The 27,831-nt window shown below is 35.9% G+C and overlaps 1 protein-coding gene across 4 annotated transcripts in view; it reads left to right on the forward strand.

Moving 5' to 3' along the window:
- The window catches only part of uggt2 (UDP-glucose glycoprotein glucosyltransferase 2), a 99,751-nt gene that overhangs the window by 17,330 nt on the left and 54,590 nt on the right, over positions 1-27,831 (forward strand). For all 4 annotated transcript variants that reach the window (XM_069179098.1, XM_069179099.1, XM_069179101.1 and 1 more), the window contains 13 exons: positions 2,482-2,582; positions 3,802-3,901; positions 4,374-4,434; positions 11,768-11,859; positions 12,077-12,227; positions 13,825-13,944; positions 15,343-15,428; positions 16,278-16,413; positions 16,798-16,929; positions 18,329-18,493; positions 19,370-19,493; positions 20,368-20,466; positions 22,243-22,340. In XM_069179098.1, coding sequence (XP_069035199.1) covers positions 2,482-2,582; positions 3,802-3,901; positions 4,374-4,434; positions 11,768-11,859; positions 12,077-12,227; positions 13,825-13,944; positions 15,343-15,428; positions 16,278-16,413; positions 16,798-16,929; positions 18,329-18,493; positions 19,370-19,493; positions 20,368-20,466; positions 22,243-22,340 — 1,465 coding nt within the window. The remainder of the gene's footprint in view (positions 1-2,481; positions 2,583-3,801; positions 3,902-4,373; positions 4,435-11,767; positions 11,860-12,076; positions 12,228-13,824; positions 13,945-15,342; positions 15,429-16,277; positions 16,414-16,797; positions 16,930-18,328; positions 18,494-19,369; positions 19,494-20,367; positions 20,467-22,242; positions 22,341-27,831) is intronic.

Below are 27,831 nucleotides of genomic sequence, written 5' to 3' on the forward strand. Positions count from 1 at the left end.
GGCGACTGGGAACCCTGTACGATTATATACAGTTCCATCAAGGGTTCCATGTTTTGAATGAAAAATTCCACTTAAGTTCTGACTGCTTGGTCATCATGGATGCCATGGAATAGTCCGCGTTACTCCAGTGTCTTAGCTAAATTCCATTGTGGTCTAGCACAGTCTGGCCCCTTAATTCAGTTTGGTGAAGCAGTTTCTCACTTCCTTAACTGATCTGCGCTTTAACTGCTGGCTTGTAATAAAAGCTTAAAAAAGAGAACATCAGTGCAGTTAATTATGTTAACATTCCTCAGCAAAACAAATCCTGAAAGTTCTTTTGGTGAGATTTGGTAAATGTTTTACATATAGAACTCACTGTTGAAAAGTATTTGGAATCTCTCAGTTATTTTCAGTCTAAGATTCACATCATTGGGATACATTGCTTTTGGTGTATTGTGATCAGAGAGATATAGGGAATTGCTGCTTTTTTTTTGCTAATCACTGTTCAGAAGCTGAATATGATCATAATGCATTTATCAGTCTTAGCAATCTTAGTACTGATAAATAATTCCCTCGAAAAAGGAATGGTTCTGATCTGTTTTGAAACTGATGTAGATATGTCTCTGCCTAAAAAAACCCACCTGAGTTCAGTTGTGTGTAATTTTAGACCACCTTCAAATGTTTTTTGAATCTAAGTGCTTGCAAAGGATTTTCTGAAACAAGTGCATTTGTTCCCAACTGCTACTTACCTGTTTGAATAATGTAATTCATAGGATAGAGTTTGCTCAAGTCTGAGTATCTAATGATTTATTGATGAATGGGGTTTAAATGCTGTGGTATTTCTGGACTTTGATTCTGCATTTGATATCATGGACCACAGCATGTTATTAAACTGTCTTAAACTAGGTCAAGCTATCTGTCAATATCCTAAAATAGCTGAAAACATACCTGCTTAATTGACAATTTTTGACTTGGCAAATCAGTATAAGTCCTAGCAAACATAATTTGTGGTGTTTATCAGGGCTGTATTCCTGGAATGATCTTACTTTTGTTTATATATTACCTTTAGGCAAGGTTATCCATAACAAATGTGTAAATTTACATTTCAATTCTCATGATAAACAACTTTACATCTCTGTAAAACCTGATAACTTTACTAATTAATCTTCTGGTATTATTATACTGACTTCAGGTCAATTAAGCCATTCTTATCACTTTCTAATGCAGCGAAAGTATAGTCTTAGTTCTAGCTTATTCAGATTGGATTACTTTAATGCCCTTTTTGTTGGTGTTTCAAGTCATCATCATCAAGGATGCAGCGGGTGCAGAATGAAGATATTTATAAAAATAGATTTGGCTCTACTGGCTCCTCTGCAGTCTTCTAGTTTACTTTTTTTACAATTAGTAACTGAACGAAGAAGTTACTTTTCAGCACCCGGCTATTTTCTTGTTTTTCTGAGATGTCTCCTTATGTGCACTGAGGTCAGGTGCTATATTTACTTTTGGATTTTTTACATATTTATTGTTATTTTTTATTTCTGTTTAGGTCCTTTTTATTGTTATTTTGACTGGATATTTTTTATTTTGCCATTTATATGGTAAAGACATGTCTAGATTCTCTTGATCTTTTTAACCATTTCATTATTGTGTATTTTTAATTTTATCTTATAGCTTTATTGTTAAGCTTTGTTTTTTTAATTGTCTTTTAGAACTAGGGGACATTTTTTATGTGTTCTGTGATTAGTTTTCTCATATGTTAGTTTAGATCAAAAGGCATGATAAAAATAACATTTAATATTTAATAAAATTGATTAATAATAATAATGCTTCTAATTGCAGTAATATGAATAAACAAAAATTATGTAATAATGCCCTTAGAAACTGAGTAAAAATTGCTTGTTAAACTAATGGAATGTCAGTTTAAGAGCTCAGTCAAATGAAACCCTTTCTCAAGATTGTGAATTTCATACTTTATGATCCTGGGGGCATGGCTGCATTAATGTTAAGAAAATAAGATCATTTAGACCACGTAGCCCATTTTGTAGTTAGTAATTGGCCCAACGATCTCTTCCAGCTGTTTCTTGAAGGAAGCCAGGGTATGGACAGGTATCTTGTTCCATATTCTTATAGCCTTATTGGTTTTTGGTTAAATGTACCCCTTGTGATCAGTTTTAAATGCACTCAATGTAATTTCCACTTGTGTCCTCTGGATCACATTTCAGATTTTATTCTGAAGACGTCCACAGGGTTGACTGTGCCATTCCCTTTGAGGAATTCTTGTAAAAGTATCATGCACAATTTGGGGAAGTTCTTTTCAAACTCAGAAAAGGAGGCACGTCTTTACACAAAGGGTTGCAGGGGTCTGGAATACGCTATCCAGTTGTGTTGTCAAAGTGGATGCACCCGTCTTCCTTCATTAAACCTCTGTCATTTTATGAAACTGCCTACTCTTGTTTGTAACCTTACTTATGTTGTCGGCTTTCCCTTTTTTTTATGGTGAAGAAAAGCACACCCTGAGCTGAAGGAGCAGCTAAGCGAGTTCAGAAAACACCTGATTGAGAGCAGTAATGACATGGCTCCTTTGAAAGTCTGGGAACTTCAAGGTATAAATGTTTAAATTTGTTCTGCCAATGCAAAGCCCATTAGCTGTGTTGTGGAGCATCATTATAAGAGTCAATAGGCTGATCCAATTCATCTGTATCCATCTAGGTTAATGCACAGCTGATCTATATCGGAGAACTTGAGAATAGCTGGCTGCTTCTTGGCTGTATCAAGCTGTCATCTGCATTGTTGTGACAGTAAGCTGCTTCATGCAATCCAAGGAGAAAAAGCACTAGCTTATCCTAATGCACTGTGGGGTGATAGGTTCAGCTCTTAAGCATGGCGTTTTGAAAAGGCTTCTTGCACTTGCAAACATCCTCTTTTTAATATTCTCTCATAGTGAGAATTCACTATGTCAAGAAAAGAGATTGCTTTAAAACTCAATGTCAAACGAATGACAAATCCGTTATCTCTTTTCTTGTAAATTCTGATCTTATCAGCCCTTCACACCCTCTTTCCTTGATAAATTTTTAATAGACACATTAAAGGAAAGGACACGCTATTAAAAAAAGTTTCTTGGGAGGCTTCGGAATCCATGCCAATTGGCTGGTCTTTTATGTAGCATCCCCGGCAGTGACCTGCAGGCAGACCTTGTGTTTCTGTCGAGTCTGAATTGAATTATAAATCATTGTAAGATGGCATTTTTCTCCCCACTGCTGTTTCTAATAATGTGGCACAGGAGTAGGTCTATAAAGGACTGTCACTACAATGTATAATCCATTACTTTTATCACACATTCGATCATGTGTTCACTTTGGTTGTAAACTTTAGGGATAGATTGGGGAAACAGTGGGAGTCTTACAATTTGATCTTCCAAAGAATACATATATAGCCTTCACTTAAATTTTTTTGTTTTGCATTAACATTTTAGTATGTCTTAAAGTCCATGTACTTTGACCTTTTTAGTGTAATAATTTGTAAGTTTGTTCTATTTAATTATAAGTAACATGACAAATTATGAGTTATGCCTTTGTTTTTTATTAGTAATATAGCAATATATTGTATGAAAAATGTTTTGCAGTGTGTCAGAAGGAAATGCATGAAATTCCCAGGGTGGATTTTATACACTTGTTTTAAATCTGCTGCCATTTTAAGAAAAATTGAATTACGTTTGAATAACTTGAAAAAAATTGGTGAATTGATGACAGTGCAGCATGACTTTTTTGTTTTCATTCTAAAACATTCTAAAAGTAATTTGTTTCCTCGTTTTTTTTCTTTCAGATCTTAGTTTTCAAGCAGCAGCTCAGATAACTTCTGTGCCTAAGTATGATGCCCTGAAGATGATGAGAGATATAAGTCAAAACTTCCCCATTAAAGCACGGTAATATCCAGATCTAATCTAATGAATTAAACCCAAACTGCTTTTTGAATAATGCATTGCTTTTCAATGAGTATGAGTTCTGAAAATGAGAAAAAAAACCTGTGGTGGAATGCCTGTGTTTATTTATATACAGAGGACTAAGATAGGATGAGCATGTATTGTAGGTCAGATGCAAACAAGTACTTTTAAAGGTTGGTTGCTTGTAGCTAATTGATTTGAGAATCTCATATCTAGGCTCATGCTTTTCTTGATAGAAGCCAGGATATCAGCTTGCACTACATGTGCCAAAGATAATCATGTGAGAAAAGGCAGAGAAATGCCAGTTCAGCAGTACATCCTGAGCATACAAAAAGGCGACAACAGGTACTGTATCTGATCTGATGGCAGAGATTTGGAATTAAAATAGATTTTGTTATTTCTCTGAAATTTAGAAAAGCTATTGGAGACTGTAATTATTTTTATATTCCCGCAGATCAGTGACGAGAACAGTTGTAAACCAAGAGATGAGAAGAGAAATTGAGGAAAATCAGAAGGTGAGATTTCTTCCAAAACAATTTTGATTTTTATCAGAGGGAAGCTTATTTCTTAATATTCCGCTCCACATGGATTTATTCCGTATATAATACTGTAATAACTATGTTAATTATAAATCTTCAATGTTTTGCGTGTATCCTGAATTTCTTATTCATCAAAATATGTTATATTTTGATTTTGGAGTTTTTTTGTTTATGCATAGGCTTACATGTGAGGATTGTGTTATATATATGTTTCTATATAAAAAAATATTTTGTACCTATTCATGTCTAAAACAGTTTGTTTTCATTTGTATTATCCTGAAAAATGCTTTGATTTAATCAAAATCACTCAGTAGATGGATATAATCTCCTTCTTCAGCTCCCTACTTGAACTACTTTAGCCTACTTCTGCTGCCACCCACTGACCTGAAGAAGGCTCCATGGGCGAAACGTTGTTTCCTTTCTTTTCTCTTCAGCATGGAATAAACCTTTACTTGTTCCTTAGTAGACCACGCATGCTGACGCAACTACCTGCTTGAACTACTTATATTATCTGTCTTACAAGTATTATAAAAATAAAATCATTATTTCAGATTCAACATTACACATTCTACATTCCCACTTGGGAATAAGATAATGGACCGATTCCATTTAGCCTATAAATATATTTAAGATAATCGCTGCAAGAGGGTCTATGCCAAAAGCCTGGGTTTGTCATTGCTGTGAGATCCTTCAATCTCCTATATCTAGAACTGGAATCCCTGTTCTTCTTCACTGGGAGCAGGGATTGCTATTCAGATTCTCTCAACTCTTTGAGTTCTGCTATTGTTCTCACTGCTTCCTTCATCCACGCAGCATAGCGAGAAACTGGCAAATTGTTCCTGAGATTGACTCCCACAGATGTCTGTTTTGTGTTTTAAGATGTTCAATATGCTTTATAAAGTGAGCTGAAGATAACTAGCGTAAATCTTAACTTACATCACTTTGGTAAAAAGGATACATGAAGAGCATGCTCTGCATTCACTTAAGTGCTTATCATATAACTTCTTGTATGTTTTGCATTTTTTAAACTTTTAAAGTTAAGCATTTGGCATATCCCCTTGATTTGGAATGATATGGTGCTGCCACAATAGTCTTGTGTTATTTATAACATTGCAAATATAATAATTTCTAGATAAACCTTTATTAAACCAGCAATGCCAAGTGAGAACAAGTAGTCATTTGACAATTTTATATGGCTGGATTTTGTACTGGATGTGATATTCTCAACACAACTGGAAACTAAGGAGAAGAATAAAGAGGGTACAAATGGTTGTGGGAGAGTGGAAGAAGCTGCTCAGCCATCCTGTTAGCTTCATTTAATAATAATAATAATAATAATAATAATAATAATAATAATAATAATAAGGACACTTGCCACTGATGTATAGCACCCACCTGGATGATGTAAGGCAAAGTGCTCTGGTATGCTCACCTCACAATTAAAAAACTGCTGGCCCCTTCTTGTTTGAAAAAATTCTTACAGTGCTTTGCTCAAAGGTACAGTAGCAGTATCCCACCTGAGACCTGAACCCACAACTTTCCAGGTATATCCAGAGCCCTCTCCAATCCTCCGTGATGCTGTTTTCATGTCATATTTCGCTCATTGGCAAGTAGAAAAGAGAAAGTGGTAAATCTAGAAGTGGCAAATCATGAACAATTAGATAATTTAATCCTTTCAGAAAGTTTTCTTTCAACTATATAACCCATAATATGTTTGAGTATGACATAACAGGATACTCTTACTATAGTATACAGTATACAGTATGTCTGCAGCTTTATACTGTATGTCTCCTTTTGCACTTGGCAGGACACTCGAATGTGAAATGACAGTGTGGCCACACATGTGAAATTTGGGTTTGCATGTGCAGAGGTGCTTTTTTTGGCGCTGGTTGTAATTATACTGGATGAATGCCATTTGTGATCATGTTCTAGGATTGTTGGTGGCTCTATTACCACAACATAAAGATACTAGAGAATCCGGGTCATTCTGTCCACCATCACTAGACTTTAGCACATACAGTAACACCGGATAGATACCTAGCTTTGACTCAGTAATAGAATCATTAGATTCAGAGGGACCATCCGAGAGATTACCTCCACACAACACCTAGGGCTAAAGACTTTCAGTTTTGAAGGTATGTTTTGACTGAACCTTGACAGTAGCTTTACCATCTCTTAGTATAATCTTATCAGGTCTTGGTAGCTAGGCCAGTGTAAGCCTAATCAGTACTGGGATAGAAAACTTCCTTGTAAAACCATGGTGCTGTTGGTGGACAATGCATGAAACTGTTAACCAAAATTCCTGAATTAAACAATGATTCAGTATAGTTGCCAGTACCACTGTGCTGCAGTGCTACAGTTTGTGGATCAAGATTAATTTCAGCTGACTGGATGTTGGTAGAGGGTATTATTTTCTCAATTAAACCTGTTTATGTCTCATTTTGTGATGGTGGAGCAAGTATATTTCACCACTCAGTCATTAAATGTTTAGTGAGATCTTTATAACAGAGCATAGTCATTCTGTTGGAAGCCAGATAATGGAGAGGAGAGCTGATGTCACAGCCTATGCCGATTAATATCAGTGTAACCTCACTTTTTGGTGTTCTGTTAGTCACGGTAGCAGACCTGTGCTCTACCTTTTTATACAGCACAACCCATGCCAACACAATAATTAAATGTATCGTCATAATAATGCTCATTCCTAGAAGCCAGAGGTCACCTAAACCTTAATGAATCAACCTGACATCATTTTCATACACAGTACATGCGTGCAACTGTACATCTTCAGGTCTCTTCCCAGCTTAGTTGGGTAGAATTGAGCATTGGTTTCTATACCATTCCTTTTGAATGTCTATGATTTGACTAAATGTAGATGTCTTGGGTATTTCTGACTGATATAGGGGCTTGTAGCTTATTTTCCGATGCCCATACATCATAACTTGTAGACCTTCAGCAAATACTTGTTAACAAAAGATAAAAATAATGTAAAAAGCCAAAGCTAGTATGAAACTAATTGCATTCCATCTAGTATTTATCTTAGATACCTAGTTGTGTTTCTAAATTATTTAAGTGCATAAAATATGTTCTTAAAATAAATATATATTTTTAAATTTAGGATCTTTTTACTTTTCTTGCGTTTTCTATGAGAATGTAATTTCTGTTTCATAACAGTATTGACAGGCAGAAACAAAGAGATTGACTTCCCAAATCATCAGCAGCCTTGGAAGTAGGCACAATATATCTGAATTTGTCAAGCTTTTTGTTGTTCCTGATCAACAGCGAAATAGATTGAAGGGTATTAACAGTTTTTGTTTTTGCCTGGAGGTACTGCATTTGATAAGCATAGTCTATAAATAAGTTAATGACACCAGCTGCGTCTGCGAAATCAGTTACACACACACACGGGCCTATCAGAAAAATATTCTGTACAATACTGTTAATTGTGGACTTTATATTGGACATAAAAGTGTACCATATGTTTTATGTTTAGCCAGTAATTGACAGGGCTATGATGGTGTGAAGTGGCATTTTCAAGAAGGCCCTTTTTGTGTGACTGTTCCTATAACTTTCACCCTTCAGAAAATGGTGGAGAACCAGGAAAATCAGAACTGAATAGATATGTATGTCAAAAAGAAACAAGTGAACATCTGTGTTAGTCATCATTTAAATGTTCCATATATTCATTGCAATGTAATTGGCACCCAGTTCACTTGAATTATTTCTTAAGGGTATCATTGTGACTGGGATTTCAGATTCTTTTGATAGCACAATTAAATTCTCAGAGTTTTGTGGGAACATAAGTACTGTTATAAGAAATTAGGACTTAAAACTGTAGTAGTACAACGAGTGCTTATCTAAATTACTCCTTGTAATTTAAGTTTTACTAGCACATCCTGCTAAACACAAATCTTAATCTCTTCGTTCACATCTTCAAACAGATCCTAATACACTCAAAGAACACAGAAAAACATGTCTGTTTTCAAGCACTTTCACTTTGGTTTTCTTCTGTTATAATTGCTCTGCCTGCCTTTCCCTGCTGTATTGCAAGAATCAGTGTTTCTCATAGTGTTGTTTTTATTCTAAAGATATGTAACTTGTAGTTATCATCACTGAGTGTGCTGTTTATAGTGTGTATATAATAATTCAATGCATATGGGATGGCCAGTTTTTTTTTTTATACCCACACTATTTTTAATCGAGCCCTGCACCAGTGTTGAGGCAAACAAGGACTGTGATGCCCTCCGCTGACAAATCCACTCACTATTTTACAGTCACATAGTGCCTTACAGGAACCTTAGCACCTGGTGGAGGAACAATTTATCTCTCACTGATGACTGTGCTGGCTCACAAGTGTCCAGATAGGCTATGAGCAGATAAAAATCTGATTTAATCCAGGGGAATTTTGCCAGATGTGCTGATGAAAAAGCCCAGGCTTGAACTGGCAGTGTCTGAGCCACAGTCTGTGTCTGCCTGCAGTCCAACTGCCAATATTATTTTAATTTGTTCAGGTTTTATATATACATAAATAAATAAGAAAGGTTAGAAATAAGAGGAGTAGTTAATGGCTAGTTGATGCCAGATGGTTTTTGAAAGAAACCAGAGTATCAGCTTCATCAAGCTTGGCGCTTTGTTCCATACTCCATATTCAAGTAAGTGTACTTGAAAACTCCACATCATTTCCATATGGTCATTATGTTTTCTAGTCAAGAATAATCTGTGGGTCACACAGACTGCTCTAGCCAACAGACTTCTTCAAGTGGAAATTTTAAGATTCGAGAATATTTAATTCCAACGTGATATTCAGTTTTACTCTTGCATGAAAAACCAATTGATTGTCCGGACAAAAATGTTTCCAGTAATAGAAATTAGTATTATGGCATTACTGCATGCTTTTGAAATACTTAAAATATGTATTAGCTTTTTTGGTGGCATACATTTCAAATATGTAGAAAAGTATATCAAGTTATATATTAAAGTATATAATGAATACAGTTATGGTTAGTTTTTATAGCAGACATGATAACAGCTAGGTGTCACAAAAATAACAATGTAATCCAAGAAAACCACAATTAGCTGAAAAACCACAATTTGAAACTGCTAACTTAATTAGCAGTTTAAAAAAGCAGCATGAAAAAACCCTTCCTTTGGATGAGATATGGTACAAACCTCTTATTAATGCTCTTCATGTATCTGCTGTCTTTATCTTTTTTTTTAAGTGCAAATGTGCTGTATAAATGCAGTTTTATCACTAGCAAAGTTGTTGGCACAACCACAGAAATAATGATAGGTGTATTAGAAGGATTTATTTAGCTGTTTTTCTATTACAGTGTAAGGCTGCAGTTATTAGTTAATAAATTAGTTAATAAATTAAGTATTGCAAGTCAAAGTGAAATGCTTTGTTTTTTTACATATACTGTATGTGAAGCAGAAAATAAACTGAAGCAGACGTCTGGCATAATCGTAGGAAGGTACCTGAAGCAGTGGTGTAAAGCTAAAGCCATCTGTACTTCTGCAAGCTCTTCTTACCACTGAGCTGTTGAGTCTCCAAAGGATTCAGAGTTGGTGGTTGAAGTTATCAGTGGAAATATCCTTTCATACCCATAGCTATTTGGCACCACATGAAAGTATTCGAGAGGCGTAAATCTGAATTGAATGTGCACACAGAACCTGTGTCTTTCAGCTGCTGTGTCACCACTAGTACTGTACAAGCTGTGTTGAAGACAAAAGCTTCTATGATGGTTCCTTCACTCTGGCAGGTCACTGAGGGTTTCTCCAATTCTGCCCGCTAACCTGAAACACCTCCTCCCAGCTCTTATGAGTAAAGGTCAAATGTCTTTAAAGCCCAGTCAGCAGTGAGAGCATTCTGCAAGTCCACAGCGCTATGAGCATGATAGGACTGTCTTGTACTATACAGTATATGGAACAAGCAATAGGTTTATTCCATGCTGAAATGAGAAGAAAGGAAACCCAACGTTTCGTCTGTGGAACCTTCTTTCAGGTTCTTTCAGCATGGAATAAACCTATTAGTTGTTCCTTTGAAGCCTACGCATGCTGACGCAGCTCCCCACCTGAACTTGTCCTGTATATGTTGTCCAGGGCCTCTCGCTAATTGCCTGTGCAAAAGCCAACATTACAAGGAGGCCACGAGGCACTAATGACTCTATAATTTTTTATAAAAAGGCAGAAGTCTATGTATTAAGTTATCGGTGATTGGAAGCTCAACAGGACTTTCTGTGGCAGTATTTCAGCAACACAGTCATTGCCTCTAAACATTGCACTCGATTGGATAAAAGAGTACTCTTCCTGTTGTGGCTTTCTACTTAATGGGTGAGGAGCTTGCTGTGTAAGCTGCTCATAACTTTCTCTGCTTAAAGCAAAAAAGAAGTCTAAAATGTATTTTGGGTTTATTAAAAAGTTTTATCTGCTGTGTTTTGTTTTGCCCAGGAACAAGTACATTTAATTGTTCCTTGACAAAACTGCATTAATTTGTATGGAATCTAAGATTTCAAATACACAATGCCCTCCTTATTTATTCATATCCGCAGTTCTTAAATGTTATACAGCAGTCTTAATTGCTGTAAAACATTAATCGCATTGCACAGAGCAAAGTCATATTTGTGATAGTCTAAAACAGAAGGGTCACATGTAATCACATTCCTGCAGTTAGTATTTTATAAATCCTGCTTCGGCAGGGAATACACTGATTTCCCTTAGTATGCTCTTCTCAGAGTGGATTTTTTACTGTTCTTCCAGGCTGAAGTGCTCTAGAACCTTCCAACCTTTGAGTTTCAGCTATTGAACGTGTTCTTGAGTTCAAACCACAAACATGGGATTGAGATCTGAGGATTAAGTTGATCAGTTGTGAGATCATTTCTAGTTTGAGCGTTTAAATGCATGTGATGTTGGAACAATCAATCGATCACATCTATCTTCCCAGTCTGATTGCAGCCTCGCTTGGAGTAGTATACCAAATCTTTGCAATTATACAGTATTTGTCATTTTTAATTAATTAATCATATTTCTAAGTGTTGTATTATTGTTTAAATTAAAAATGACTATGGATGTATTAAGTTGGTTATCATGTTCACTACTTGATTGTTCATCATTTCCTATACTGTTGTTTGGTGATTGAAAACGAATCTGTTAAGGTTTCAGTGTATTTAGATTTTCTAAATCTTTTTAATAAAGCTTCCTTTTAAATTGAATTCTTAGATTGCTAGCAGTAGGCATTCTTGTCAAAACATCTATTTGGATTCAGAGCTGTTTAATGGACAGAACGTTTACATGCTTACTTTTCTTTTTTTTCCAGTATCTCAGTGAAAAGCTAGGAATTCAACCTGGTGAAGGAGGCCTGTTCATTAATGGACTTCATATTGATTTAGATATGCATAACCCTTTCAGGTAAGGCTTAAAACATGCATCTACAGTACATAATACAATTTGTTAAATCAATTATTTTATACCTGTAACATGTATGTGTTTCTTAATATTTGGTTTAGATGCTAGAACTACTCCTCCAAATTGTAAGTGAATACCTTTAAGTGGCACCTTTCCATATGTAGTTTCTGTCAGTAAAACCTAATAATTAATGCATATTTTGCTTTTTGTTTCTTTTTAGCATTTTAGATATTATTAGAAGAGAAGGTAAAGTTATGGAGGGTCTTCATAATCTAGGTATCAAAGATGATGACTTAAGTAAACTTTTGAGGCTCAATGTACATCCTCTGGAAGACACCTTTGCCCTAGACATTCGACATCCTGCGATAATGGTGAGTATCTGTTATGGCCTGTTGTCCAGCACAACAGTTAGACACTGCTTTTTTTACTCTTAGACAAGCATGTTACCTTGTGCCTGAGAAGCAAGATGTATTTGACAATGTGAAAGCAAATATGTGCTGCATGATCTGATCATTTGTGTGTTTGTTAAGCATTTATGTTTGTGGCTTACATTGTGCTTATTTGGAGAACCTGTGTTCTGGCTTATGTATTACCTAATCACATTGACAAAGCTCTTTAAAACAAAATCAGCAAACTCCACATGAAATGCAAAAGTAGTTTTGTTTGATTGGCCCTTTTGAGGAAGGGATCGCACATGTCCCCAAATACCTCAATGCACATAAAAATATTGTGTAAGAAAGTGGGACTTGAAGATGTAGCTCGTAGGTTTTTTTTTGGCACAATATTCTTGCCACTCAAATTTCCAGCTGTCTTATGAGATGAATTATTAGATAGAGAATGCTGCTTAGGGTTTTGCTTTACACTTCTAGACTCCGCTAAATAAAGATTTTAAACATTGCGCGGCTGTCTGCGAATAAAAGTAATTTGACCAAAAGAGACTCCTTCTTGGATGATATAAATCTAAGTTTTCGATCACCCACCAGGCAATTCGTTTTAACTACTTACCAATTTTGATTACCTGCAGAGGAATTGCACTGTTTTATGTACGAACACCAGTCTTGCTCACAGTAAAGTTTCTCCACATGAGGCATTTGTTTCCAGGTTGAGGAGAGGTGGCTTGGGGACTGACTGGTATAATGGATTACTCGGCTGTCCTCTGCCTTTCCTCACGGCACAGGAACTCATTTCCCTCAATCCACTCAGGAGTTAGGTGAAGCAAATGTATTATTATCTCCCTGCTCCTGGAGGAGTGCTACAAAAGCTGTGGCATTTTCTGGTCTCCAGCACAGACGAGCAGAGCTAAAAAAAAACAACAACTTCAAATTTTATTGTGTGCTGGAATGAAATAAGGCTAAGACCAATCAGAGTGAAAATAAAAAGGGCTTTCTGGAGTAAAGAGGATTATTATTATCATTATAGCAATTATTACCATCAACAAATGTAGGTATAAGGCTTTTTTCTAAAATTAATGATATATTCTAACAAACCATTAAAGTCCAATTCTCTTCTTCCATTAGCTTTGAGAGGCAGATTTCATGCAGTTTGTGATAAATTCTTTTTTCCGAGTTAAAATGTTTTAGTTCTGTGCTCACTATTTGTAAGCTATGTTTATGGCCTACTGCACATTTTACCTTTAATGATGTCTAACTGCAGGATCTGGTCCTCGGCAATGTAGTCTTTTTTTTTATCTGTGACTTTCCTCTGTTCCCCTGTTTAATAAATTCTTAATTGACAATTAACTTAAAATTAAAATTGACTAATTTTAATGTTAGTAGTTATTTGTCTGCTAGAGAACAAAGGTTTTAAAGCACTGGATTAAGCTAAAGTTTTCACTAGTTTACAGTGCACACAAGATTGTGTGTGCATTTCATACTACAGTTTGAAATCATGGCAAATGATCTTGTTTCCGACTCCACTCATATGTTTTTTATATTTGAAAAACTGTTACTGTTTTTTTAATACATATAGTGGGTAAATGATATTGAAAAAGACCACATATACCGAACCTGGCCTTCAAGCTGTCAAGAACTCCTCAGGGCAACCTTCCCAGGTGTCATACGCCAGATACGACGCAACTTTTTCAATTTGGTGAGTTCTAATCATACCTCTTATTGTTTTTAATGCACAGGTTCTAATTCGCTTCTCTTATTATCGTTCCTTGCGCTCTATCACAGAAAACAAGTTGTTGTTATGGGAGACAGTGAGTTAGATCACCTAGACAACTATAATAATCATGGTGGTTCAAGCAATTGAGGCAGTTTAAACTCTAGTTCCAATACATATTTGTACTGTACACCAGATATTCAAATATACATTTAATCAATTCTGTTTTTAGTTATTTGTGAGTGTCTGCGCTGGGTGTGATACCTGATACAGCAGAAGTCTATTTAAGCCCTAAGTAGATGGTACCAAGTTTAATCTCATAGGGTGTACAGCAGCATACAGGAAGCTGATATTATCTCAGTAGAACTGGGACTACATTATCACTCCATATGAGCCATAAATTAATTTACTGAATTTACCACATTAGTGAAACATAGTGTTTTTGTTATGACCTCTGGTGCTAATTGTTAGTCTGTGCTTCTGGTTGTAATTAACACAGATTCCTTAACTTTGTTAGAAAGATGCATGAATGTGGCCTAAGTCATTCAAGAATAGCAGAACAGATGTTTAGAGATTGATTCAATCTTATTCATTTGTAATTTAAACCTTATCACTTACACAACCAAAACTCACCTCACAATAGTATAAATCTTTTACATTCCATAAGCAGCATTATGGAATGATTATCTGTAAGGTATTATAAGATGTTTGTCAACATTGGGGAACATTTTGCTGGAGTGCGTAAACAGGGTGGGACATAAAAAGTCCCAAGTATCCATTCCTACATGGATGAGTTTTCAAACATCCATGTAGGAAGTAAACAAAACTAAGAATTGCCCTCTTTGAAAATCTAGTAATAGACTGCATTCTTTATTCTAAAAATGATAACGGGACAGTGTATATAATTTATTTTGAAATATTGCATTGTAACTGACCAACCCAAAATCAAAGAACCTGTTTCTCCATTAATACATTCCTTGCTTTGGCCTTATTGTAACATTGTGAATGTCAAAAATTAGGAACCCAGCTTTCTGTTTATAGAAGGACCATTTCTTTTGCTCACCGAAAATCTCTGATCAGGTGCTGCAATTATGATCTGCAGCTGGTGGGTAAATTGAAATTTTGATTGATCTCGGAGCAAGGTATATTTGAACAAGCACATTGCAGATGAAGGCGGGTGGCAGCCAGTGGAGGTGTCGTAGAATATATTTTGTTTTATGTATGATCTTTATTAAACTGAACCCAGCTTTCCCCCACTTATCCACAGAGTCCACTTATCTGCACTAAAACATCTTCCAAAGCCACTTGGTGAACACTGCTTGCAGTCACAAAATCGCTTAGTTTGTTATAGTTTATTTCTCACTGTTATGTTCTCGTCCTCAGGTGCTGTTTATCGATCCTTCACAGGAAGACACTGTTGAGCTGGTAAAACTGGCAGAACTCTTCTACCAGCACAAGATCCCTCTCAGGTATGCTATCACCATTATAGTATCAATAATTGCTATCAAAATTACTCTGGGGCTTTGTCTGTTATCAGAGTTTAATTTCTTTCTAATGATATTGAACTGTGACTGCAAAGTTTTTTTTTGTTTAAGCTCTTTAATATTTGCCTAATGTTTCATCTGAATTTCTGTCATACAAGATGCAACAGTCAGTTTTGTCGTTATTAATGTACTGTATATTTTTTGGAGATTTCAGATGGCCGTGGTTCCCATTTCTTGGAATATTTTTGTCTTTCAGTAAACATTGGCATCTTAAAACGCTGCCAGATGTTAAAAGGCTGCCATTTTGTCTCATGATTAATTAAATTTAAGGAATGTGTGGATTTTATTTTTTAGAGGATGACATTGATCTAGGAATTAGTGTCAATCACAGCTACATATCAGCTGTCAGGCAAATGTTCTCTAACTATATTTTTTTGTAATTGCTTAAATTAACTTGCAGTTTAAGATTTGCTTGAAGAATAATGTTTTCTACCTTTTGTACAGCATAGCAAAATACAAGAAAAATGTTTTTTTCTGATAATATGAATAGTATGTGGGTATACAGTAGTTTTTCTTATCCTGTGAGAATTTGTGATTTCTAAACGTTTATAGGGCTTTTTATTTAAAAAAAATCATTTTCCGAGTCACAATAGTAGCGCTGTTGTCTGTGATGGTGTTATAGATGAGCTTGGGTTTTCTTAGCCGTTTGGTAGATCTGATATGTTTTAGAAACCGTAAGCTCTAACAACATATTTGTGTAGATTTAGCTGTTTTATTTTTCCTCAGATAGGGTACAACCCCCAAAAAAATCACATGTATTTTTTGTCATCTAAGGATTGGGTTCGTATTTGTTGTCAACACGGATGACAAAGTGGATGGGTACCTAGATGCAGGAGTTGCTCTCTTCAGAGTCTTGAACTACATAGTGGAAAAGTATGACTTTTCCCAGGCATTCATGTCCATGGTTTCTGTAAGTATGTCTGTGGAAATGTTTAAAAAATACATACAGTGCTATCAATTTAGTCTCAATTGAAATTATTTATTAGAAATGTAAGTTCTGAAGGTTTGGCATTCTGAAATTCTGAATATTTTTTTATGTTAAATATATTAAGACAGTTCTAATACTTGTTACTATGATGATGCTGATGTGATGCTCATTGTGCCCCAAACCTCACCGTTGTTTCACTTTTAAGACTTTTAAGAATGGGAAAGTCGGGAAGAAGATATTTACATTTTTAGCTTTACAAAGGGTGACACGGAAGCTGTCAGAATGTTTTTGAGTAAATGTAAACCAGTGGTAAGTTGCTTAAACCTCTGTTGGAATCAGCACTGTGTTTATGTGTTACATTTCCAGATATACAATAAGGTGGACAGTGGAGAAAATCTCACTGTAGACATTGTGGTTGAATACCTGAAGAAGAAATTTCCCAGTGCAGATGTTCCCGGGATTCTTGGAATCGAATCTGTGTATGATGACAAAAGGAAGGTAATTTTTCATGAACAATGGTAAATCCTACAGATGACCATAGGAAAAAAAGAGCTTTACTGAAAGTCTTCCCTTTAAGTATCCCCTTTCTCTAATGGTAGAATTAATGTAATTAAATGTAGTGCCTCATTTGTGACACTCTGGAGAGGGTTTATACACAGAGTAAATGCATGGTCACACGCAATTAAAATAAGAAAGAAAACATTATTTTAAATATTATTTTTTGATGTATGTTTTTTTCTATTGAAGGTTTGGATTAGGAATTCAGCTAAAAAGATAGCAAATTAACAGTGGTATCAAATGAACAGTAAAATCTAAATGCTTTTATTTATTGTGTAATTTGCTTTATTCCTTCTTGCCGTGTAAATTTTGGTAAACAATATGTGAAGATTTTTTTACATTTATATTTTTAATGGGTAATCAGTTGTCTATTTTTTGGAACAACAGGTTTGATCACATGTCATGTTAAGATATTTACAAGAATCTTTTTTCAATACTTTTTATGTTTATTTATGTAGATGTTCATCCACACAGAGTAAAGTGGTTTACATTATATTAATACAGTAATAAAACAGTTACCATTTAGAATGCCATTAAGAATTCAATTCTGAGCAAACAAAGAAATTCATTTCATGATCTTTTTATTGAGAATTCTACAACCATGTTAAATAAATGGGAAGATGAAGCTTTAAATTGTATGCAAATAGCAAATCTTGATCTGAAGAAAGAATTTGAATGAAAAAGAAATTCTATTGCACTTTGCCCTACAAAGTGCAATAGGAAAAAGAAGAATATATTGAAATTAATCCTAGGCTTATTCTGTATCTGAAATATTATTTACTGTTTTATTATACATTATAGAATTAGAATATTGTCATTGTTTATCAAGGATGCATAGTTTAGTAATACACTTTCATAAAAGCATTTAAAATAAACTAAGCTTTCATGTATTAGTAGCTCATGAAGTTGCATGAAAAAGAAGATACATTTTAATTAGCAACTAATACAGTACTGTACATGTGCAAGGACAATGTTTAGTAATTCACATACTTTGCTATATACACTGTCCATTATTATATTTATTTTAATTACATTTTTGGTGATTAAAATGCTGTGCTTGTTTGCATGCAGTTTTCACATTTGGCTAATTACTTGAAAATGAAAACGTATAGTTTAGGCAAGTTGAACAAGACCGTATAATTGTTGCGTAGAAAAAAAAATCTTTCCTGGACATCACTTTTAACATTAACATTTAACAACATGTTTTAATATATCTGTAAAATGCATTGAATGGATTGATGGAAGTGAATAGAAAAATTAGGAGAAACTACAGAAGCCGTAAGTACATGATCTGAGATTGCATTTCCCGGATTGTTAACTGTAATATACCTTCTGACAGGCAGGAGGGGTGTTCTATAGGAAGAGTGGGCTCAGTGCCCTCCCGCAGGCCCTCTTTAATGGGATTCCTTTCAGAAGGGAAGAGATGGACCCTGACGATCTGGAGACCAATCTTCTTCAGCGCATTATGGACACGACAACCTTCTTCCAAAGGGCAGTCTTTATGGTATGCGCTGTGTGTAGACTAACTGGATGTTTGTGTGCTTTTAGTACTATACAACTACAGTACATAAAGTATTTTGCGTCTGTTTAAAAAAAGCTTAAATCTTAGCGCCAGACTTTCTGGATATTGTTCCTGACCTGGGGCTCTCTAGTGGATAACTCAGTAAGGGCCTGGCTCTAAGTGCAGATTAAGCTCACTGTCCTAGGTGATGCGATTACAATCCTGGGTTGTGTCGCAAGTCAACTATCGATTCCAAGCAGCAGCGCTCAACTGGCAGAGCACTGCCAAGAATAGAGCTGGCATTAGTGAACCAGTACTCTCTCACAGCTCTTGAAGTAGCAGTGACTCATTTTGTAAGCTCCTGCAAGCTTGCAGTGACATCAGATGTCACTAACTCACTTGTCGCGAGAATACAACAGGCTTGATTTGTGGGCAGATCAGGGGTTCTAGTCTGCTTATCCTTTAATGTAGTACAAAGGTGAACTGTAACAAAACTCACAATTGTCCATTCCATTTAAATTAAAATATAGTTTGTTTTCATGCTCTTAGCTTAGCGTGGAAGAAGAGAGTAAAAATATTGTTTGGAGTTGTAGGGGGCTGATTATGTTTATTGAATCATTTTGTAAACCAGCCTCATGCATTGACCAGTATCAATTTCACATGCTCCAAGCTTTTTTGAGGCTTTGCCCTTCGAATGAGCTTAAACAGGTTTGAAACTAAAAGGCTGATATTACATTGATATGACATTGAATTTTTTAAGTGGATAACGCTGTATCCAGGTGTTATGGTTACTTCATAAGCAAAGACATTCATTGTGTGTAGATCTTATAAGCATTCTGAATTGTTCACGATCACATCCACTGGCTCGTGATGTATCAGGTCCAGCTGAGCGATGATGCCGATGTGGTGGAGTTCCTCATGGATCAGTCAAATGTGGTGCCGCGCATCAATCCACTCATTCTGAGTACAGCAAGGAGTTACCTGGACCTCACCTCCAGGCCAGGTAAGGCTTCTATTTCTCTGCATTTGCTTTATTTGTGTTTGCCCTGCTGTATCGGGAAAATAGTTTGAACACATCATCTTTATTTTCTAAAGCAACTTTCATATGACAAGCCAAATCTCAAGCAGCTGTTACTGAAACAGTGGAAGACAATAAAAGTGATCACAGGAAAAAGCACCCACAGGTTGCTTCATGTCTGAATGGGAAGGATATTTCCTAATTTAGGAGCATTTAGGAAAAGAAGGCCTTGTTACCCACAGCTCATATTATGGTCTTGGGGACACAAGTGAAATACAAAAGCAAAGTCTGGCTGCTCAGTTTTGAATCTGTTGTAGTTTGATTGGTAACAATTTAAAAAGAGGTTTGACTCAGAAACTGTGCTAGTGTGAGAGTAGCAGTTACTTTACAAGAGTTTGAATTGTTTAAAAGTAAGATATAAATATACTGCTATTAAAATAAAGAAAATTCCTTATTACTCATTAAATCAACATCACGAAAAATACTTCCTTGATATTTGGGCTTAGTTAGCTTTTTACTTATAGAGATTATAGATGACTATTTACTAGGTTGCAAAGAATCTGAACCTGTTGTATGTACCATACAGTAAATCCCTAAATTCTTTCTTGAGACTCTGCTGCTTAACAATACAGTCTGTTAAACAAAATAGGACTGAAGTATGCAACTGGTTGGGTGCTTTGAATTTTTTAATTGGTTGGTAATTAATATTTGGTTATTAATAAGTGGTTTTACATTGTATAATGATCTTTAGATGTTGAAGAAAATTGTATGGACGGTTTTTCTACATTTTGTCCTGTGCAGTATTATACATTTAGAATAAAATCAAGATAGCACTGATTGTTTTCTTTTTTTTTTTCAGCTGTACAGGACTGGCAGGACACTGTGACTTTCTCATACTTGGACTCTAGAGACAAGAGTGCTGTTATTTCAGAGAATATGAAGTACATAACTAAGAATGGTAAAGAAATAAACATTTTCTCTTTTTTAAAAGAATTCCAAAGACTGCTTCAAAACCAAACACCCTGAAGGAAACCTTGTTATTTTGTATTACACCAAAGTCACTTCTTATAAAAGCTAGTCCCGCGATGCTGTGTACACTGGAGTAGACACTACTTGATCAGCACCTTGAGCAACAGAGCTCAAACAAAGGACTCATTTAAAAATTAAGCTTTTTACTGTTATTTGTATTTCAGCCTGAGTTATGCCCTTACAGCCTTTGCGCATCTTGAGGCAATTAAAGAAAAAACTGGTGTCGGCTTTTTAGGTGAAAGCAAAAACATAATGTCTTCCAACGCTGCTTATCTGATATCTGTGGATTTACTGGGTAATCATGCAATTCCGTCCTTGGCTAAGCTCCCAGCTCCTCTGTTTGGAATCTGAGCCCATAGTGTTGATTCAGACAACTGAGCAGTGGAGGTATTTGGCTTGTGGAAATGAGGAGAATGTGCAATCCAAGATCTATGCAGCAAACCTTGGCATCCTGCAGAATCCCTGTGATTTAATGCACTTCTTTCAGGGTCCTGTCTCTCTGGAAGCTATAACTTTAGTGAGATTTAATTGCTTTTTTTTTTGCTGCTGGTGCTATCACCTGCTGATCAGTCTGAAAGAAAAAAAGTGCATATATTGGAGGTTATTTCAGTTTTGCAGGCCATGTGGTTTCAACATCAGACCCAATATTCATTACATGAGAAGTTATATCGACTGTTTTGGAAGTTCATCGTGAATTTTTCCACCAGATATTTGTGTAATACACTGACGTTGTTGTAAGGAAATTGTTATCATGTGCCCTAAAACAATCCAAACCTTCTGTTATGTGTGTTATAGTAATAGCGATAACAAACCTATTTTTATTTTGGGTTTATCACTCAAGAAATCACATGGACTTTTCCTTGTAGCCCGTTGTTTTTAAGAGTTTAATCAGAGTTCCATGTCCAGGAAATGTTTTTAATAAATTTCCAGCCTAGGAAAATTGTGACCACAGATTACTTGTCTAAAGAGACAGGCTGCAGTATAGGGCCAGGTGTTGATGAAGCTGGTCAGATTTTTATCATATGGCAATGAACTGGATGAAACTTTGATAAAGATATGGACAAAGATGTGGAGATCTGGAGAAGGATATGGATTGGATGACTGGGAGGCGTGTGCTGTCACATTGAAAAATTATTGGAAACACTGGAAAAGTCTGGAAAAATATTTGAGTTAAATAGTTTCTCCAAAATGATTTTAGGCTACTAAAACTAAACTAAAAAAAGCTAAAACTCAATTATATTCTTTTTAAGGTCTAAAAGTATCTGTAAACAGTAAAAAGGACAAGTCTTTGGGACTTTTCAGAAACAAAAGACCTAATTTTTCCAAATTCTTATTTTTAGGAGACACTGGACAGCATTGACTTACTTGCAAAAGCATCTTAGAATGTTCCGGAAATGCACAGTCTGAACTCAATACTAAGACCAGATCAATTCCTGATCTCCATTTTACCAGTCAGGCTATCCTTCAACATTTGCAATTATTTTAAAACAAAACTTTGTTTCAGCGTTTTTGTGCAAATTGCATTTTTTTTCCAGCTAAGTATAAACAGACAGAAACAAAAACATCATCCTCTACAGTACTGTTAAAAAAGTAGATTTATTTTCAAGATGCCTTTAATGATATTGTCATTTTTTCCCCCAATTAATCGCAATTAAAAACAAAGTCATTAATGTTATTAATATATATGTTTTTTGTTTTTTTCCAGAGGAAGATGTTCATATTTACGGAGTGACCATCTGGATTGTTGCTGATTTTGACAAGCCACCCGGGAGGAGACTGCTGTCAAATGCCTTAAAACACATGGTGAGCCTGTAGTGAACCCTGCTGCTACAGTGAATGTGTCATTAATCTGCAAAAGACACATTTATAGGATGTGTACAGGGAAATGTTATTTCATCACTGAAATTAATCATTTTTAATATAATACAGGCACAGAAAAGGCATGAAAATATAAGATAAGATCGTTTTGTTGTCCATATATAATTACTTGTATTAGGAATTTGTCTTTTCCCATACCCCAACTTGCTCTGCATGAGACACGCAGACACACAGACAGGGAGAGAAGCTTGGGGTCAGAGTGCTGGGTCAGCCTTGGAGCAGTTGGGATTGCTCAGGGGCCCAACAGAGTAGGATTCCTCTGCTGGCCGCGGGATACGAACCAGCAACCTTCCAGCCACTGGCGCAGATCCTTAGCCACAGAGCCAATGCACCGCCCAATATATGTGCCGCGAAATGCCAGAAACAATGTAGAAACAGCGCAAGAAGTTTTATGGCAGCTTGGCATTGGGTGTCATGCAGGACCTGACGCGTACTGCAGATCTATCACTGGTGTGCAAAACCAGACACTTCCTCTGTGTTTGAGGATCTTCGTTTCAATTTGCAATGACTCATTATGGAAGCAAACTACTGTATATGTATGAGATTATTTTAAACCTGTGAAAACACTGTATTCTTAAAAAAAAAACTATATGTTATTGAAAAACACTGAAACAAATGTATCACAGTACAGAGGTTAAAGGATTGGGAGGCTGAGTGACTCAACTGGAACAAGTGCTGTGTAGGTTGAGCTCTATGATCCAGGCGGGTGTAAGCCAGGGCCTTTGACCAGGATTTCCAGTGGCTAAGCACCTGCAAACACAGGGTGGAGTTAGTCGGCCTTGGCTACCCACATCTCTGTGACCTCTGCAGCGTCTTGGAAGCTTGCTGGCTTGTGGTGCTGGGGGTGAGGAACCCATCTCCTGCATAGTACCTGTAGCCGGCGACATGTAAATTAACCAGTGGTTTGAAGGTGGGTGGGCTGCAGGAGTTCCCCCACACGTGTGATTGTTTTATGAAAGTTTTATGAAACGGTACCCAAATATGCGATTGCTGTATAGAATGAATTTTAATTTAAAAAATTAAGCTGTTTACATCTTCCGCCTGAGAACAGTCACCTGTTGCTACCCAATGCAGAAACACAGCCACTAACTAGCAAAGAGAGGACATTAGCTAGCCAATATGATAAATAAATAAATTATTATTTTGTTTATTTCTTTTGCACATTTATTTGAACATTTCCATCGATTGTACAAGCACTTGGAAACTGCCCAATCCCTAGTTCATTACGCATTTTCTTTTACGCTGCGGGCATTCTCCCGGTCTGGCGCCGGTCTGTGTCTTCTAGGATATAATGCCAGCGAACTCTTGTTCTTATGTCCACTATGACAGACAATCTCCTTTGCTTTTAACCGAGCGTTTCATAATTTCCTAAAATGAAAATGATTTACTCTATTTCCCTCACGGGATCAATAAAAGTATCTATCATCTGTCTAAACTATGGGACAGAATTCTGGGGTCTCCACATACCAGAGATTATGGTAGGGCTTCAGAATGGTGATTGGCTGACACCATCTGACACCCCTCTGATTGGAGAAAAAAAGACGTGCTGGTTTGCTATACATACAGTACTGTACCAGGAAGAGGATTTTTTTCTATTAGAAACGTGTATTTTAAAAGTTTAAGTAAAACCCTTACAGCGTACACAGATTTCTAAACTGATCAGGATCGTTATCTTTGTCTTATGCATAATAATGTTCACCGCTCTGTCCAGCAAATTAATAATAAACTTTATTTTATATAGCGTTTTAAACAAATAAGTAATTAGATTGCTCATAAACCTAATCACTTGCTTTTTCTTTTTATTTAGGCTCAGATTTCAACTATAGTATTAGTATAGTATCGTATTATTAATAACCATAATAACAACCAACCAACAAAAACAACCATATAAACATAATACCAACCAAAAACATAGATAAGAACCACAATACAAAATCAAATATATCAAACCATTATACTCTCGCAAATTCCTCCAATTATCATAACCCCACCCGTTATGCAAAACCAAACCCTCCTCCCATCCCAGTTTATCCTCTTATCATAAACAAAATCCACCTCAATTTTCAACATAAAGCATTACACAAAATCAATGCCTCAACACTCCATACTCAACAATGATAATTCACAAACAGCCAGAACATGTATATCCACATTCCCAAACAGACCTCATTTCCATAGCCCTGCCCCTTATGCAAAACCAACATCCCTCCCCTGTTCTCTCTCTCCCCTGGTGTTTGTAATCGTTTTTATTTTCAAATAAATTTTAGCAAAGTCATGTATTTTAAAAATCTTAAGATTTCCATATTTATGTCTTTATTTAGTGGTTTCATTAGTGAAAAAGGCTAAACTTTCTTGGAAAAATGTCTTTTATGTAAACCATGTTTGCTATTAATTCATTCAGGGCTAAAATATGTTCATTGTCTTCCAATGAAAGAAGGGTTCCTTTCGCCGTAGTCGGGTTGACATTAGAAGCTTGCCACGCCCGGACTGTTACACCAACGCATTAGCATGTTAAAGCGATTTCATTGAGGAGCCTAGCTTTATTAACTAGTAAGTACTGTACTTACTGGGTTTTTGAGGGGGGGGGGGGTGTCTTTCGCTGGAAATCTCGCCACCTTCTACTTTGAAAATACCTTTGAAACCGGTTTAATTCGTCACAGCCAGCACTCCTGCAGAGAGGGGGGTTGTACTTGCAGTGTATACAGTACACGCGTTATGCTCTTCGTTAATGTCTAAGCCGGAACACATCATTATATCTCATTTTGTATTTCTTAAAAAAAAAAATCGTTTGCCCAGCCTAACAGTATTGTTGTTATTGTTTTTAACCTGTAAAGCGCTTTGAGGAGCCACCTTTAAAGGCGCCATATACAATAAAGTTCATTATTATTACTATTGTTAATTTGCTGGACAGAGAAGTGAACATTATTACACAGAAGACAAAGATAACGATTTACGTTGCATTGTGCATTGTGCTGCTGTAATACAGTTTTAAATAATTAAAAGTCTAAACAGTATCAGCTTTATGGGTTTAAATAAAATAAATAAAGGCGATTTAAACGCGATTTAAATCCATATAAATGTTTATATAATGCCTAGGTGACTATTCATTGTTATTAAAATGACTTAAATTCAAATGTTGTGATATTTAGAAATATAAATTTGTTTGGTGCGATTGAGGTTTTAATTAATCTCTGACTCGGGAAACGTTTTATTTTTTCAAAGAAATGTTTGTTAGAAAAAATTCATTGCTCCAGTGGGATTCGATCACAGACCGTGTGAGGTGGGAGTCAGGAACCTAACCCACAGCACCACTGGCAAGGTCACATGCAGAGTGCTGAAAAAGCACTACAGAAACATTATCAACAGACAATGTACAGCGTGTACTATTCTTGTGTTGCGGTACATGAGTATAATTATATCATTATTAATTTGTTTAGATACGCGATTCCATATTATATTCCCTTTTAATCAAATTCTAAAAGTTTGCTTGTTGACTCCGGTATCACGTTAGTTAAAGACTTCGATGCTTAATGTTTAGGGAGAAATGGAATACTGGTGTGTATGATTTCTTTAAAGTACCGAGACCAGCCATATCCTGTTTGTTTCAAAAATTCAAAAATTCAAAAATTCCAAGTTCCAAAATTAATATCGTTTATGGCCTTCACACGTGTTGCAGTATGCTCCTATTCTTTTTATGCTCAGGTACTAAGATTTCCCTTCAGTGGTAAAATTCCATATAAATATTCAATACTTAAACGGGCACAGTTAAGACATTAAATATACATATACATACTGTATACAGTACAGTTTGCATACGGTAATATGTTTATGTTCCTAAATCAATCATTTTTATGAGCATGTGAAAGGCATGGTGAATCGATTCTCAAAAATTACTGTACTTTGCATGATTGGAAACAAATGCGTGATTGTGAAATGCTGTGCTGTTACTTTTACAAAGACGGTCAATGAAAAAAAGAATGTGGACCAGGGCAATACTTTGTTTACAGCTTGTCCAAGGTCATTCATTATTAATACTATTAGTAATATCTTCGTTAAAGACTTTGATGGCGACAGCTCAAACATGAGACTATTATTTTAATTGCGGTATTATAGGAGAATTGACGGTAACTCGCGGTAGATATATAATGCGGTATCGCCCGTGCATTTTGAATGGCTGCATCTGTATATCCCATATTTTTACCTTATTCTGGAGCATGATATATATCCAAAATAACCCAGACTAGTTTATCTCGAGCTAGAGACTAGTAAACGTTATTGATTACGTAGTAAATGTTTGAAGAACGACCGGCAGAAATAATGCGATTTGATTGGTAAAAACTGCTGTCATTCATTGTATTTTCAGCCATTCAGAGCCCTTAGGGAGTGAGACTTCCTCTAGAAGCTTCAGGCTGCATTTTTAGCTGTCAATCATTGACTCAGAAGGGGTAATCAATCAGTTTTTTATCAGTTTCTTATCAGTGCTCCTTTTTTTCCCACACCAGAAGGCAACTCTGAGGTTTTTTTTCATTGGATAACAGCAGATAAAGGCTCTCTAGCAGTGTCTAAAGGTTTTTATAGCAATTGCAATGGTTATTATTCTTATTTTCAATATTTTCATGATTTTTTATTAATTTATTAATTTCATTCCAGGTCCATTCTTCACAAAACATGATGTAGGATTTTTTCTAATTGATCAATTTGTCCCAGATTTTTATCCAAGCTAGTAGTCACCTAGAACAAGGTTTTCAAAATATTCCCAGGCCTTTGACATGCATATAGTTGAAAAATCTGACCTCTGAAGACCAAAAAAACATGTTCGCCACCTGTTTTTTTGTTTTTTTTTTTCATATGTTTGTCTGCTGAGTGGACACATTAAGAAATATAAGAAATTCTCACTCACACTCAAAGCCAAGGGGGTTAGCTTCAATTAAAGACCTGAACCAGGCTCCTGCTATGTTTTGCTGCAGAGATATAACAAATGTTTAAGGCGGAGTAAATTCCAGGTGGACATTGGCTAAATATGTCACTGGTAGTAAACGGTTAACCCTGTTAGGGTCCATGATAAAGTCTTAAACTACCAGTTTTCTTACACAAAAAGAACAGGCACAATAGCGAACAACACTAGAGGCAAGACATGGTGAACTGTATCACATATGTGTCTCGTGCCACTCCAAAGGCTCCATGCTAGCTCTCAACCATACTAATTAGTGGAGTATGATGCATACACTCAATATGAAATAGATGACACCTTCCTCTTCATTCTACACATTTGTCAGAGGTTTGGAAATTTTCCTTCGTATCACTTCTTTATAGTTCCGAAGTTGGCTTCCGTTATTCAAAATGGGGATAACAATTTTCACATGCTTCGTAGTATCGAAATTTCATAAAAAGAACATTCGTATAAAGAGGTACACGT

Source organism: Lepisosteus oculatus, chromosome 15, assembly GCF_040954835.1.
Source record: "Lepisosteus oculatus isolate fLepOcu1 chromosome 15, fLepOcu1.hap2, whole genome shotgun sequence".
NCBI classification, from domain to species: domain Eukaryota; kingdom Metazoa; phylum Chordata; class Actinopteri; order Semionotiformes; family Lepisosteidae; genus Lepisosteus; species Lepisosteus oculatus.